At 51.6% G+C, this 13,972-nt stretch overlaps 5 protein-coding genes across 5 annotated transcripts; 1 reads left to right on the top strand and 4 right to left on the bottom strand.

Moving 5' to 3' along the window:
• Nucleotides 1–1,074: 1,074 nt before the first annotated feature.
• On the bottom strand, nucleotides 1,075–2,579 carry erg1 (squalene monooxygenase erg1; the record flags this gene model as incomplete). The annotated part of the gene is made up of 2 exons (XM_026748984.1): nucleotides 1,075–1,343; nucleotides 1,397–2,579. The coding sequence occupies 2 exons, from the start codon at nucleotides 2,577–2,579 to the stop codon at nucleotides 1,075–1,077; spliced, it is 1,452 nt and encodes a 483-aa protein (XP_026602074.1).
• Nucleotides 2,580–2,987: 408 nt separating this feature from the next.
• Nucleotides 2,988–7,567, bottom strand: DSM5745_06967 (ferrochelatase; the record flags this gene model as incomplete). The annotated part of the gene is made up of 4 exons (XM_026748983.1): nucleotides 2,988–6,046; nucleotides 6,306–6,644; nucleotides 6,704–7,286; nucleotides 7,349–7,567. 4 exons carry the CDS (start codon nucleotides 7,565–7,567, stop codon nucleotides 2,988–2,990), a joined length of 4,200 nt encoding a protein of 1,399 aa, XP_026602073.1.
• Nucleotides 7,568–8,027: 460 nt separating this feature from the next.
• akuA (putative DSB repair complex subunit Ku70) lies at nucleotides 8,028–10,199 on the top strand (the record flags this gene model as incomplete). The annotated part of the gene is made up of 5 exons (XM_026748982.1): nucleotides 8,028–8,093; nucleotides 8,152–8,763; nucleotides 8,811–9,654; nucleotides 9,707–9,810; nucleotides 9,867–10,199. 5 exons carry the CDS (start codon nucleotides 8,028–8,030, stop codon nucleotides 10,197–10,199), a joined length of 1,959 nt encoding a protein of 652 aa, XP_026602072.1.
• Nucleotides 10,200–10,978: 779 nt separating this feature from the next.
• Nucleotides 10,979–11,934, bottom strand: DSM5745_06965 (DUF3431 domain-containing protein; the record flags this gene model as incomplete). Its single annotated transcript, XM_026748981.1, has 2 exons — nucleotides 10,979–11,630; nucleotides 11,687–11,934. 2 exons carry the CDS (start codon nucleotides 11,932–11,934, stop codon nucleotides 10,979–10,981), a joined length of 900 nt encoding a protein of 299 aa, XP_026602071.1.
• Nucleotides 11,935–12,913: 979 nt separating this feature from the next.
• DSM5745_06964 (U2-type spliceosomal complex subunit CWC24) lies at nucleotides 12,914–13,906 on the bottom strand (the record flags this gene model as incomplete). Its single annotated transcript, XM_026748980.1, has 1 exon — nucleotides 12,914–13,906. One exon carries the CDS (start codon nucleotides 13,904–13,906, stop codon nucleotides 12,914–12,916), a length of 993 nt encoding a protein of 330 aa, XP_026602070.1.
• Between the last annotated feature and the right edge of the window lie 66 nt (nucleotides 13,907–13,972).

Raw genomic sequence — 13,972 nt, 5'->3', positions numbered from 1 at the left:
ACCGCATTGCAAGCATAGCTAGCGCTAGCCTTGGCCTTCGAAAGCCTCGCCATCATTTGTTTTTACGACTGCATCCTAGATACCAGATGAAGTGATACGGTGTTATCTGTTTCTTTCTTTTCTTCCTTTCTCCTGCTTGTCTATGTTACTTTTACTGGATTCCATCTATATTATCGTCTGTCACCGTCTGTCTGTCTTTCTGAGCGCAAATTCAATCCTGCCATCTCTCCCCTGGCACCTCGGTTTTGGCATCTACATCTACACCTGCATCTACATTACAGCTTTACATCGGATTCGGACTCGGAATCCAATCGAACTGAAATTAATGCTGGGAGAGGGTTCTCTACATTTTTTTCCTTCATGATCTCGGAATCTTGTTCTGTAGAGCCCGTCCTCTGCCATTGTGCTTTAGTGCATACGCACGTACGTAAGTAGCAGCGCGACGCCCGGAACTAGGCCGTCCACGTCTGTGTCTATGTTGTGTCCGAGCCTTTGTCAGACATAGGCGATGCAGGCTGCACTAGGTTAGTAGTAGTAGGTACCTACCTATCTACATGTATATATACCCAGCTCGGCCTGGGCTAGCACCTACTTCATTCTTCAATAACGGATAGGGACCAGCCCGACTGGGCAGGAGTGGAGTGGAGCACTGGATCTACGGAGTGTAAGTCTAACTTTTCCTTTTCTTCCCTTCGGAGACGGATATGAATGGTTCATGGATTAGTCTACCTAGTCTAGTATGATCTGCATCTGGCTATAGTACATAACAAAACATGGCACACCCCACAAGAGGCATTGCGTCCGACTCACAAAGGAGGGAGAAGGAAGAAGAGATAAGAGGACCAAGATACCTTCACCAAAGCGACTTTTCTTCATCCCCTTCAATATCGAAAGTAGAGAAACGAGATCAAAAGATAGGTAGAGGTAGTAATACAGAGACTATAACATGTATCGTCGTAAAGTGATTGGGGCGGGCATTATATGTGTATGGATGATAGATATGTAAACAGAAAAGAAAGAAGAAAGAAAATCTCACATCCTTTTAACTCGGGGATGGAGAAGAGACGGGACGGGCTAGCAAAAGGCTTCGATCAACATGTAGGGGAAGATAACGACGCAGGCTGTCCAGAAGACGAGCGCGCACCGGATGAGGGCGAGGGGGAGTTGGTACAGCGGGGAATCGCGGATGATCATCCATAGCGATAAGAAAGCGACGGTGAAGAAGTGTGTGAAGAGAATTTGGGGCTTCTTGAGCATGCCGCCGAGCAGGCTGACTGGCGTCTTGTACATTCCCATGGTGAAGTACTGGAAGCAGCCGCGTTGGAGGGCTCTAAGGTTGTCGTCTGAGGGCGTGTTAGTGCACCGGTCGATAGAAAAACTAGGATAGTGGACTTACCATCTGCAGCGAAAAGCGAGTATAATGCCTGTGCTAGGATGTTGATAACTGATGCTCCCATCTTTCGTCTCCAATGAAAGGTCGAGAGCTGCTTGAGGACAAGTCTGGTGTCGCTTAGCCTAGGGACTTTCTCCGGGCTGAGCAGCTCACGGAGGATGACGACGTCGCTTAACGCAACGGTCATACCACCGCCTGTTAACGGATGCCGCATGTTGAGCGCATCGCCCAGTACTATTAATCCAGGTGTTTTGTTTGGAGCACTCGGCAGGAAGGAGTTTGGCATGGACCGCAGCTGGCCTTTGTCCAAAGCGGCGGCGAAGGAGGGCTGCACGCATTTCGGAAGGGAGGGGAGGACGACATTTCGGAGGTGGCCCTTAACTCCCCCATTTTTGACAGAGGCCGAGGGTAGATTTTCGGGAATATCACAGAGGATTCGGGTCTCGTGGGTTCCGATCTGGTAGATGAGGATGGGCGGGCGATCAGGTTCCAGGAGGACATGGCCGTAGTGTGGCTGCGGAAGTTCCGCATCGATGAGCTCGAGGCCCCAGAACTTTGACCGGACCTTGGGAGTATAAGGGTGATATTGTTTCCGGAACTTGGAGGCGTACCCGTCCGCGACGACGGTTATCTGGCCGAAATAGCAGTCTTTGGATTCCTTGGTCATACACTCCACACCGAGAACCTGCTTGGTGTGGGAGCTAGTGACCAGATCTGTAACCTTTGTCTCGACAATTGTGACGTTGGGACAAGCCGCAGCAGCTTCGCGCAGTTTCATCACGAACCGGCCATGGTGGAATGAGCGGCCCTCCGGTGGCGGCGTCCCGGGACTTTGGCTGGGGTATGGGATTGCGACGGGCTTGCCCAGGTAAGAGACGTAGTACCCATTTGTCGGGATGGCCTCGATTCCCTCCAGGCAGTCTCGCAGTCCTAGTTGTTCAAGGGCAGTGACTCCGCCGGGCTGCAGGAGCTCGCCGACGATGCGGTCGGGCTCCTTGAGCGACTGTTCGAGCAGCAGGACGCTCCGCCCCTGGCGGCCCAATGCCACGGCCAGCGCGCACCCAAGCACTCCAGCACCCACTATTACAATATCGGCATCGTGATGAAGTCGTCGGCGGAGTTCTGCGGCGTCTGAGGGTTTCGAGGCGTGCCCGTTGGCATGGCCGTTGGTATGGGCGGTGGCCATTGTGGTGGCGGAGAGAAATTCAAAGACTCGTTGGGAACGGTAGGATGGAGTTGAGCGGAAGGAGGGCGCTGCGCATATTTAGGGCCCAGAATCTGAAGGATCGGACAAAGGGTAGGGAGAGTGGAAAGCTGGCGGGGGCAGCGATGTTTAAGAAGGCGGACTTGGACATTAAGGGGGACACGGCTTTTGTGGCTGTTCTGCCAGGAAGGGAGCAAGTGGCCTGACGCTGCCAGGAACGATGTCAGGTACGCAGCGAAGGCCCTGGAGCGAACGTACGATGCGGATTGGCGCTGGCTATTGGCTGCGACGAAATCTTTTCTCTTGATTGTCAGAAAGGCTGCATTCCGCCAAGCATCACATGCTAATATACAGGTCTTTGCTCTCTATGTCTATACTGATTGCTGGCTACTATACAACCTCACCGTCCCTCGCTTCCAAGTCCACATCCTGTTCACGACAGGTTGCTTCGTTCCATCGAGCAAGAATTGATTGCTCATCATTGTCGATACTGTCTAGCACTTTTTCAAGCTCGTACTCCTCGTCCCAAGATCTAGTTGTGTTCCGCAACACTCTCACACCATTATCCGTGATGTTGGGGGTATACTGCCAGACAAGTTTAAAGAATGGACGCTGCAGGCTTTGGCGATTGAATTTCTTCACACGATGGTTGACGCCTAGAGCCCCAGGTTGGAACCAGCCACCCTCATACTTCATTCGAAGAAATTCGACAAGCTGATCAAGGGCTTTCAGCTCAACCACTCTTGAGTCGGCATCTTCGATGTCCATGTCTATGTATAAAGAGTCACGACTCATCACTCCTAAGACCCGCACGGCCTCGATTAGAAAATCTCGGGAGAAGGCACTGTCTCGAGAAAGAGCGGTTACAAGGCACCAGCGAACCCCCCTGTAGTTTTCCGTCGCGGCAAACGCGCGCAGGAACATCTTCATGCAAACATCGTCAAAAACCTTCAGACGTCCGTATTTTGATTTGTAAACCGACACGAGCAGATCAATAGCCATCTCCGACTTATTTGAGGCAATCAGACGCCCGCTGGTTGCCGCGGTGATATTATGTGTGACCATCATTGTTCGCCTCATCCACCGGATGCGATAGAAGCGGAAGATAGCCAACTGGATGTACTCAGACTCCGCTGAAGGGCTCATGTCTTTCAGCTGCCGGAAGAGGATAGGCAACCACTCAATCCATGTGCCTTCAGCTTCAAGTAGAGCCTGAGCGGCGCCCAGGCCCTGACTGAGTAGTGTGGCAATCAGCGCGAGTTCAATTTCCTGAGGTTTGAGATCAAATCCAGACACCCTCGCATCCTGGAAGCATTGGAGGGCTTCTGCCATTTTGCCCGAATGCATAAAGTAGATCATCTGTGTCTGTAGGTTCTGGTAATCATCGACCGACCTTGAAGGTCTCGTAAACTCTTCAACCGTGCGCTCGTACCATTCATCAGCGAAATCTGCCTTCTCCACTGTGTGTTCTGATTGTCGCCAATTTGTTCGCTGGTCGTGACCGAGAAGCTGCTGCGAGGCGGTGGCCCGCATATTGTCTGCTCGCGCAGCATGCAGCATCTGCCAGAAGCCCACGGGCGAATTGCCAAGCGCCGACTGACGTCGGCGCACCACGTTCAAGACCTGATTTTGATCCGTGTTCACTTCCCACCCGCGTTGCTCCGCCATGACTGTGAATTCGTGAAGCATAGCCATATCGCCCCGTTCCACGACTGCCTCCAGTATGTGTCCCCAAAGAACTTGATCCGGGACAATATCGAACTTGTCCATATAGCGGTAAAGGAACTGCCGAATCTCAGCGGCGCTGTGAGACGGCCAATATTCGAGGAATATACGGTGAAAAATCTTGAGGAAGTCCCCTTTCGGCTTCGTCAGACCGAGACTCTGCATTTCATGGAACCCTTGGTCTACAGCTTCCCAGTCACATTGTAAAGCTTTGCCGTAAACCAATATTCCTTTCATTCGAGCATGAAGTGGAACTTGGTATGTGACCGTCATCTCGTATAGCAGTGATTCAGCATCTGCGAACCTGCCGAAATCCACATATGCTTTGAGCATCGGGCTTACGAGTTTGTGAGTAGGGTCCTTATCCAAGCGCCGGAGCATGATGAGCAATTTGGTGAACTGGCCGTTGAGAAGCTCAATGCTTCTAGCTTTCTTCCATAGACCTGTAAGATAGACACCACATAGACCGCAATCTCGGTCATGCTCCAGATTCTGGAAAAGAAGCTGTTTCGCAGCCTGAAGTCGCCGGGATTCGATTAAGCATCGGAGAACAACGTCCAGCAGGATTCCTGGCAGAGTGAACGTATTCCTGTACCGGAGGAAGACGCTAGCGGCCGATTCTATGCAGCCCTTCTTCGCCAATGAGACAATCAGGATCTTCCACATCGTAGGTGATACCCGATCCACGTCTTCGAGACGTTCAAAAAGACTTCTCGCGATGAAGACGTTTTCTTGCCTGCAGTTCAGATAAAATAGCTGCTCAATGATCTGCCGCCGATGTATTGAGATCCCTATGCTCGCGGCTGGATGTTCGTCCAAGAATATTTGGGCGGCGTCAATGTACTGACCACGTTTAGTAAGCTCTTCCAGGCGGTCGTCAAGAGTCAATTGGTTCCCAGGAGGCAATTCCAATTTGCACTTTATTAACACCATATTATCTTCGCGGTTCGGCCGTCCAACACGATAGATTCGCTTTATGCTCGGCGGGGGCGGTTGGGAAGGGGGCATGTTGGATCCGGCTTTCGACTTGAGACCTCTGGGCCTCAACGCAACTTCCGTGACTATTTCCGTATCATATTCTGATTTAGTCACTTTTTCACTAGCGAAATCATTCGTGACCGGTGGATTGGCGTTATCCGCCTGGTTAGGATCAGGACTTCCGCCGAGAGAGTTATTCTCGTGGTACCCCATCCCACGATTTGCTGTCTGCTTGTACCTCTTTTCGGTCTCTTTCCATGCTTCCAGACCCGCGAATTCGCCTGCTTCCGCTGCTTCCATCATCCGGGAGATCCTTCTGGCTGCGGACGTCGCATCATATCTAGGAGCGGAGGTTTGAAGCGCTCGCTTGTTCTCGACGATGCGCTCCGCGACGGAGACTCGCCGGTGTACATCGTAGGTGATGGCCGCAACCGTACAGAAGCTTCCAACTGTCGAGCCTGCAAGGGCAAGGCTCCGGAGCACTCGTAGGGCGTTTCGAGAAGGGACGGCCGGAGGGCCGTGGGCGGACATGATATTAGGTTGGTTGATGCACCGCGAAGGGCGGGCGGCTGTTTGAGTATCACGTATTAACCATGCAGAATGGAAGTAACGGATATCCGAATTGTTGTTATGGTAGAACCAAGCCTCAGCTTGTCGAATGGCTCGATTGTCGAGGATTGTATCCCGGAGTCGCTGTCCGGAAAGTTTGTAGCCGGGGCGCGGTTGGTGTCTCTCGGCAGCCGTACCTACCTACCGGTAACCTTCCAATCGACCCACCCAACTCCGAGAATGATCATGCAATGCGCGGGACACTTCTACGGAGTTATTCCGTTGTTCAAGATGATGGTATTGGTACATTCATTACATATGAGAGAAGATTGAATCCTTATTGTACAAGAGAAGCGTATTTTTGACCAGCAAAAAACTTCTTCTGTTCCAGGCACCTTTCGCTTTTGCAACCTTGACAGCGGAGAGTCATCTGGAGGGAACATAATTCCCCCTTACGCAAGTGATCGTGAGCCAAGTCCGCGAGAGCTTGGATGAAAATCGGGTTACCGTTCAGACTTTCGGCGCGCTTGACGCCGGGGTGGTTAGCTTCTTCCATCACTTCCAGGTCCAGCTCGTATAGGGTCTCAATGTGGTCGCTTGTGAAAGCAATCGGAACGAGGACAAGATCCGTCTGTCCCCTTTTCACGTATTCCTGAACAGTATCGCTAGTCTGAGCGCCGAGCCAGGCCGACGGTCCGACTTGAGATTGCCAGCACAATCGGTAGGGGTTGCTGAAGTTCAGTCTTTGCATAACCGCGTGGACGGTTGCAGCGACCTCTGCTGGGTATGGGTCACCTAAAAACGACGATTAATCATACGGTCGGCCGCAGGGAGGTATGGTGGCACCGTCTCACCTCTGTTGACTACGCTCATAGGCAAACTGTGGGCTGAGAACAATAACACCACACTATTTCTCTTCTCCTCCGGGTAGGTCTTCAGTTGATCTTCGATGTTTCTCGCGAATGCTTCAACCAGACCCGGGTGCGTGGGCCAACGATCAATGACACTCCACTGAATAGCTCCGTTGGGCTCAACGTCGCCATTGGCACGCTTCCCTTCCAGTCGGGTCCTCCATTTCCACAGCTCGTTCAGCGAGCTACCCGTTGTAGAGCACGAGTATTGGGGATATTGCGTGAAAGCGACAGCACGACCACCTTTTCCGTTGCCAAAACCGTCCGCTAATAACTGCGCATACGTTTCTTCTGTCAACGGCGCTGCGTATCGGAAGGCGACGTAGGGTTTGTGCGGGGCGGACTCAGGATTGAGCTTGTCTAGTAGTTTGCACATCTCTGCGCATTGATATTCAGACCATTTCCTGATCGGCGAGCCTCCTCCGATTTCTGCATACTGTTTCTGGATCTTCGGTGTTCTCCGCTTCGCAATGAGTGGACCAAGGTAGTTCTGGAGACGACCGAGAGGAATCAAGTCGCCATCAGCCTGTATCATGAGCAAGTTGGTTAGGATATCCTTCTTGATGCGTGTTAGATGGGCAAGCGCACGAATAGTCTGCTTAGGAAATCCTCCACTTCACCAGTTGTCGAAGGACCTCCCATGTTCAAGAAAACCATTGCAGTCGGCCCTTTAGATCCCGTCGCATCTTGAGTAACCGGCGGAACAGCTGTTGCAAGACCACGTCTTTGTTCTCCGTTAATTCCCAAAGGGATGCGAGCCACCGGCCGCAGTAGTTGCGGAAGAGTGAAGGTGCGCCGCAGAGCCATCGTTAGCTCAGGTCGCCTAAGCAGGATCACCTCGCCGTTTGATACAAGGGAAGACCGAATGATATATGAAGAGTTTGATCTTCAAAGGCTTTTTGCGAGATGAACAAACTATTCAAGAATTGGAATGAAGCAAGCAACTTGGAACCTGCCAAGTTCACAAAGTTCCTGGCATCATGACGGAGGCCACGGAGCAGACTCGGCCCCCTCTGGACCAATCACGAGAAAGCTGGGGTCATCAAAGCCTTGGCATTGTCACATGATGTTCGTGTTCTCCCCGCGTCACAGGCCGGAGAAACGCGTCTCCGGACGTGTATCTACCTAAGATAGGCAGAACAGCGCCAGCTCCAATAACTACCAAGAGCTGGGGATTGCCCCATTTTCTTACTCCGACTATATCTTATCGATGCCTCCCTGTTAAATACTACCTGTTGCTCACTAGATTGCCCATTGTTTCGACCCCATGGCCGACGACAACTACAATCGTGAAGATGACGTCGTTGAAGAAGAGGAGGAACTGGACGAGACGGTATAGAGCTTATCTGTATCCGCTTACCAAACAGCTTCACGCTAACGTGGGGGCTCAGGGCTATAAATCAGTAAGGGACGCTGTCCTCTTCGCGATCGAAGTTAGCGACTCGATGCTCCAGCCACGTCCGTCGGCAGACCCAAAGAAACGCAGCCAGGAGTCGCCCGCTACTGCTGCATTGAAGTGTGCATATCACCTTATGCAGCAGCGCATCATCTCCAACCCCCGTGACATGATAGGCGTTTTACTATATGGAACAAAGCAATCTAAATTCTATGACGAGGACGAGAGTAGCCGCGGTGACTTGTCATACCCTAATTGCTACCTCTTTACGGACCTTGATATTCCTTCCGCCCACGAGGTTTTAGAACTGCGGTCGTTGGTTGAGGATGAAGATGAGGCTAAGGATATTCTCGAACCATCAGAGGAGCCCGTTTCTATGGCCAATCTGCTGTTCTGCGCCAACCAGATATTCACTTCAAAAGCCCCAAACTTCGTATCGCGACGGCTGTTCATAGTCACCGATAACGACAATCCTCATGGAAACAACAAATCTCTTCGCTCTGCAGCAACTGTGCGAGCAAAAGATCTATACGACCTTGGCGTTATAATTGAGCTATTTCCGATATCCCAAGTGGATCATGAATTTGACACCTCCAAGTTCTACGATGTAGGTAAAATTCCGAGTATCGCAACAGGATCACTCACAAAGGATAGGACATTATTTACAAAGCCTCGCCTATGGATCCCGAAGCCCCTGCCTATCTGAAACCGGAATCGAAAACGACGGATGCCCATGACGGAATTTCATTACTCAATGGTCTCCTGTCAAGCATCAATTCCAGATCAGTACCGCGGCGTGCGCAGTTCTCGAATATGTCTCTGGAGCTTGGGCCAAATTTCAAAATCTCAGTATCGGGCTATATCCTCTTCAAGCGTCAGGAGTCGGCGAGAAGTTGCTATGTGTGGCTGGGCGGAGAGAAACCACAGATTGCAAAGGGAGTTACTACACAGATAGCAGAGGACTCCGCACGAACCATTGAAAAATGGGAGATTAAAAAGGCATACAAATTTGGTGGAGACCAGGTTTGCTTCACCCCGGATGAACAAAAGGGATTGAAAGACTTTGGTGAGCCAGTGATCCGAATTATCGGTTTCAAACCCCTCTCAGCGCTACCTTTCTGGGCCAACGTCAAGCATCCGTTGTTCATTTACCCATCCGAGGAAGACTACGTGGGCTCCACGCGGGTATTCTCGGCCCTGTATCAGAAGCTCTTAAAAGATCAGAAGGCTGCGCTTGTCTGGTACATTGCACGCAAGACTGCTGGTCCAGTTCTTGCTGTGATGATGGCCGGTGAAGAGAAGGTTGACGAGAACGGCGTTCAGAAAATGCCTTCCGGCCTGTGGATTATACCGCTCCCCTTCGCAGACGATGTTCGACAGAACCCTGAAGCTACTCTGCAAGTTGCGCCCGAGTCACTTATTGATAGAATGCGAACAATTGTCCAGCAGTTACAGCTTCCGAAGGGCGTTTACGACCCTCAAAAATACCCTAATCCATGTAGGTATCTGCTCGGTGTCCGATCATCGCAACCATGCTAATCACCAGTCAGCACTTCAATGGCACTACCGCATCCTACAGGCGCTGGCGCTGGATGAAGATATCCCTGAGAAACCGGATGATAAGACCCTGCCCAAATATCGGCAAATCGACAAGGTGCGCTCCCCTTCTCCAGTGAATTCAACCCTCCACAAATTGACACGCCCATATAGCGCGCTGGCGACTACGTCTTCGAATGGTCCGAAGAATTGGACAAGCAGTACAACCAAATAACAGCCAATCAGGCAAAGATGACCACGCTAGCCAAAAGGCCCGCAAAGGGAGACGCTGCCGATAAAGCCGCTCCGCCAGCAAAAAAAATCAAGGCCGAAGCTGGCTCCGGCAACATCCAGGAAGAAGTCCAAAAACACTTTGCGAAGGGGACGCTATCCAAGCTCACAGTAGCTTCCCTCAGGGATTACCTCGCGTCCCAGGGCCGTGCCACGGCGGGTAAGAAGGCGGAGTTGCTGGAGCGGGTGGAGGAGCTTCTGGAGACAAAGTTCTAGTCGCGACTGCGACGGCCGTCTCAGGGCTCTCTTCAGCTTGTGTTGTGTAACATAAATACCTAATGTATACGATATGACTCTGGTTATGAAATTTAATGACGTGGTGGATGAGTATAAGTCGAACTGAGGCGGGCTAATGATTCTAGCCCTAACCCTGCCTAAGCTAACCTTCTTATGCGATTTGAAGCTTTATACGTGCTTCGAACAATTATAATACGTTCAAACTCATACAAATATAAACTAAACATACATACGTCTTGTCAAGAATCTTATTGATCCTAAACAGTCAAAATCGGCACCGCGTTGGGGACAGAAATATATTTTCATGAGGATCCTCATTTAACTAGGCTAGCATAAACTCTTGTGGGAAGTACACGAACAACTAATTTTGGTTGGTAATTGCTAAAGGCATTTTAACCATCATAAAGATTTAGGCAGTCTACGTGGTGACTTGACAGTGAAGAACTCATTTTGTTCTTAAAAAATAGCATTTGGACGAAGACGTTTAGTCTAATTGGAACAGAACGCTAAGAACGCTTCGCACAGCGAATGATCAATCTATATACAGACATAATGTAATATGTGTTGAGAGGCCGTAGTGGACGCGTGCGAGTCCGAGTCCGAAGCCTGGCTTGTACCTTTATTTGCAATATATCCCGATCAACACTGCCCATATACCTGGCAAAAACAGAGCTCTTGATCCGGGCAGCTGGAAGGAAGCTGTTAGCGTCACCATCATAACGTCTGCGTGGGCAGTACTTGAGGGTTACCGGTACGTACTACACGGACTCCTTGCCGAAAATCACATGCCACAGATACTCCATGACCCGACCACTAGACGCATCGCTCCGCTCCGTATCAATAACCCACTGCCGGATCTTGATGTAATCCTCGCGAGGGCGCTGGAGGACTTGGGCCCGGGACACCGCGAACTGCGCGCAGCATGCTGCTGCCACTTGGGCCGGTATCTTGAGGGCCCTTGGTTCAGCCTGGATGCGTAAAGGGTCTGATCCGCGTTCATCTGCGCTGGCTTCTGTTGAATTCAGCGGCGGCGTGCTCGTGCCCTCGAATATGTCGGTCCAGACGGCATCCGTGACGTGCGGATTGTGCGTGTATCCGTGTTTCTGCGTGCACCCGGGGTTCGGATTACAGCGGAGATTTACGTAGCCGTTTTGTTGCACGAAGTCGAGTTGGAGGGAGCGCAGGGCGGCGACGTTGTCGTGTAATGGGGCGTCGACGTGCCAGGCTGAGAGGAAGCCGGAGCGGTGCGAGTGGATGAAGGCGATTGTGGAGGGGAGGTCGTTGTAGTGGTCTATTAGGTAGGTGAGGTACGCCATTGACTCGTGGCCTTTGTTGAGGGGTGTTTTGAGACGGTGCTTATCGGCGGTTGTGCTTGGTGAGGGGTTGACTGTGTAGATTGCTCGTTGCCAGCTGTGCCGGTGTTAGGGTTGGGATGTGATGAGTAGAACAAGAAGATATGTACGTACCCTGGAAGTTCCTCGTGGACCCAGCTTACGGATTCCTCTTCCAGCCTTGCCATGACGATGATTTTGTCTGTGGTGTTTCCTGTGTAAGCGGCCCATTTGCTTTGAGGGTTGCTGCTGCTCAGCCAGTCGATTAGATAGGCGCCTGCGTGGTACTGGTTGGCAAGGTCTGCGAGATGGGCTTCTAGCAGGTATAGGGGAATGAAGAGGAGTAGTGCCCAGTAGAGAACAATGCGATAACCGCTCTTCATAATGGGTACGGGTCTAGGCTGTGTATGCACCTTATTGATCCATTTGAGCAGACGATTTCAATCCAATGGATAGTTGATGAGGTCGGTGATGCTGAGTTAGCAGTAAGGCGCCCGAAATCTGCGAAGGTAGACTGCGCCTTGTAGACAGAAAAGGCCGCTTTCCTATACCTAGAGACACGAGGAAGAAAGGGTCCAGGGACCACCCAGTCATGGATGGTTTGCCGCCATCTGGATCATGGCCACTATATCCATCAGAGGGGTAAAGTCGCTGAACCAGACCCTCATCGCGAAGAAAAATGCCAGAGGGGGTATGGCCTGTAGCTATCATGGCTATCATGACGAGTTGAACCAGTGCGAATGGACGAAAGCAAAAGCTGATTGGACAGTCTTTCTGGTTGTTGTCTCCAGTATGAACATCCCGTAGAAACCAGACTCAGGAACCCGCTGATATGCCACGCGTTAGACCCGCAGGTGGTGCCTGTCAGGGCCCTGAGTGGCGGCATATCCAGAGTTTGGCTGTCCATGACTCCGTACTGGGTCTTACCCCGTGGCTGTGACCTGGTGGGGACTCTGGGACGTTGAGTGCAATTTTGAATTGACAAGGTGTTTCTGACTCGATACCATCTGCTATGATCATAGTAGAGAGTGAACTGCAGCCGGGCGGTTAGATACTGGGGATCAATGAGGTCTGTGATGGAAAAGGGAGTTCCGCTCCATGTGCTGGCAGTGGCATACAGAATCCAAGGTGGAGGGCGTAAGCACCTTAAGTTGAGGATCAACACGTGCCCGCAGGACGGGGAGTGGATGACGTATGGAGACACCTGCGGAGATGGCTCAAGCCGTTTTGCCTTCTACGTGCGGTACTCCGTCAAGTGCCCGGCTACAGCAGTCAGGGGCAGACAGTAGTTACAGACCAGCTGCATTGTTCTCATCTATATCATGACTTTATAATACAAGCATCAAGGAGGCCGTCAAGGGATTAGGAACTTTCCTCTTCTCCGTCTTCATCCTCTTCACTGCTGACTTCCTCGCCATCGGCAATGGCCTGTTCCCTGCGTTGTCGCGCTCGCTCCCTTTTCTTCTCAAGAAGGCTATTCAGCTTCTTGGCGACGTTGAAGACTCCACCGGTGCCGGCTCCGCAAGCGGCACAGGATGGGTTCTTTCGATACCGCTGCAGCGCGCAAGACTCGCAAAAGTAGTGTCCGCATTTTGTGACGATAGGATTCTGGTACGGCTTCTTGCAGATGATGCAGGCAAAAGGGATGTTTTCGAGTTCTTCTTCATCGTCATCTTCATCATCGCCGGCCTTACCCCCTCTCTGCGACACCACCTTGCCGTCCAGTTTTTTGCCCTTTGTGCTGACGTCCCAATCCCGATCCAACTCCCACCCTTGCTTGTAATCTTCACGCATATGACTGAACTTGCATGAATCTCCGAAACCACAGTACCCGGTGAGTTTGTAGTCTTTACACACGTCAGGCGCATAATCCATGAACGTCACGGTGCGCACATTGGTGGGCGCCTTAATCGGACCGAATGTCTTCGTAGGGGCATTGGGATTCTTCTGAATGAACGATTGATAATTCGCGGCACCCTTGTATGTTCCGTCCGGCGCTTCGGCTCCCGATGGCTCTGCGCGTGCCCGTGTTGTACCTAGGAGGTTCTTCTCGTTCAACTCCTCGTCGTACCAGTTGGAGGATTTGGTGGCGTCATTGGAGGTCGTTATCGGAAGCGCAGCGGCGGCCGTAACCGGTTCCTCGGCGGCTGTTGGTCGTCGTACATTGGATGCCGAGGATGCAGATACTACAGCGTTCTTCCGGCGTCTCTTGATCCTATGGCCTTCTTCGTCATCGGAGGATGTGAAACTGGAGTCGGAGTCCGCATCGGGTGGAGGAGATTCTGGTTTCTTGCGGAAATTGGCCTTCTTCACACCGCGCTTCTTGAAAGTTACCGGAGGAGCTGCATCTGCCATGTCGAAATTGTACAATAGCAAGATTGTTGCAATCAGACGATTCAACTCCAGCTCAAGGTTCGATGA

The sequence above is a fragment of the Aspergillus mulundensis genome, assembly GCF_003369625.1.
Source record: "Aspergillus mulundensis strain DSM 5745 chromosome Unknown scaffold_7, whole genome shotgun sequence".
Lineage (NCBI taxonomy): Eukaryota > Fungi > Ascomycota > Eurotiomycetes > Eurotiales > Aspergillaceae > Aspergillus > Aspergillus mulundensis.
Note: the sequence above shows the minus strand (reverse complement) of the source record. Positions and strands in the feature narration are given on the sequence as shown.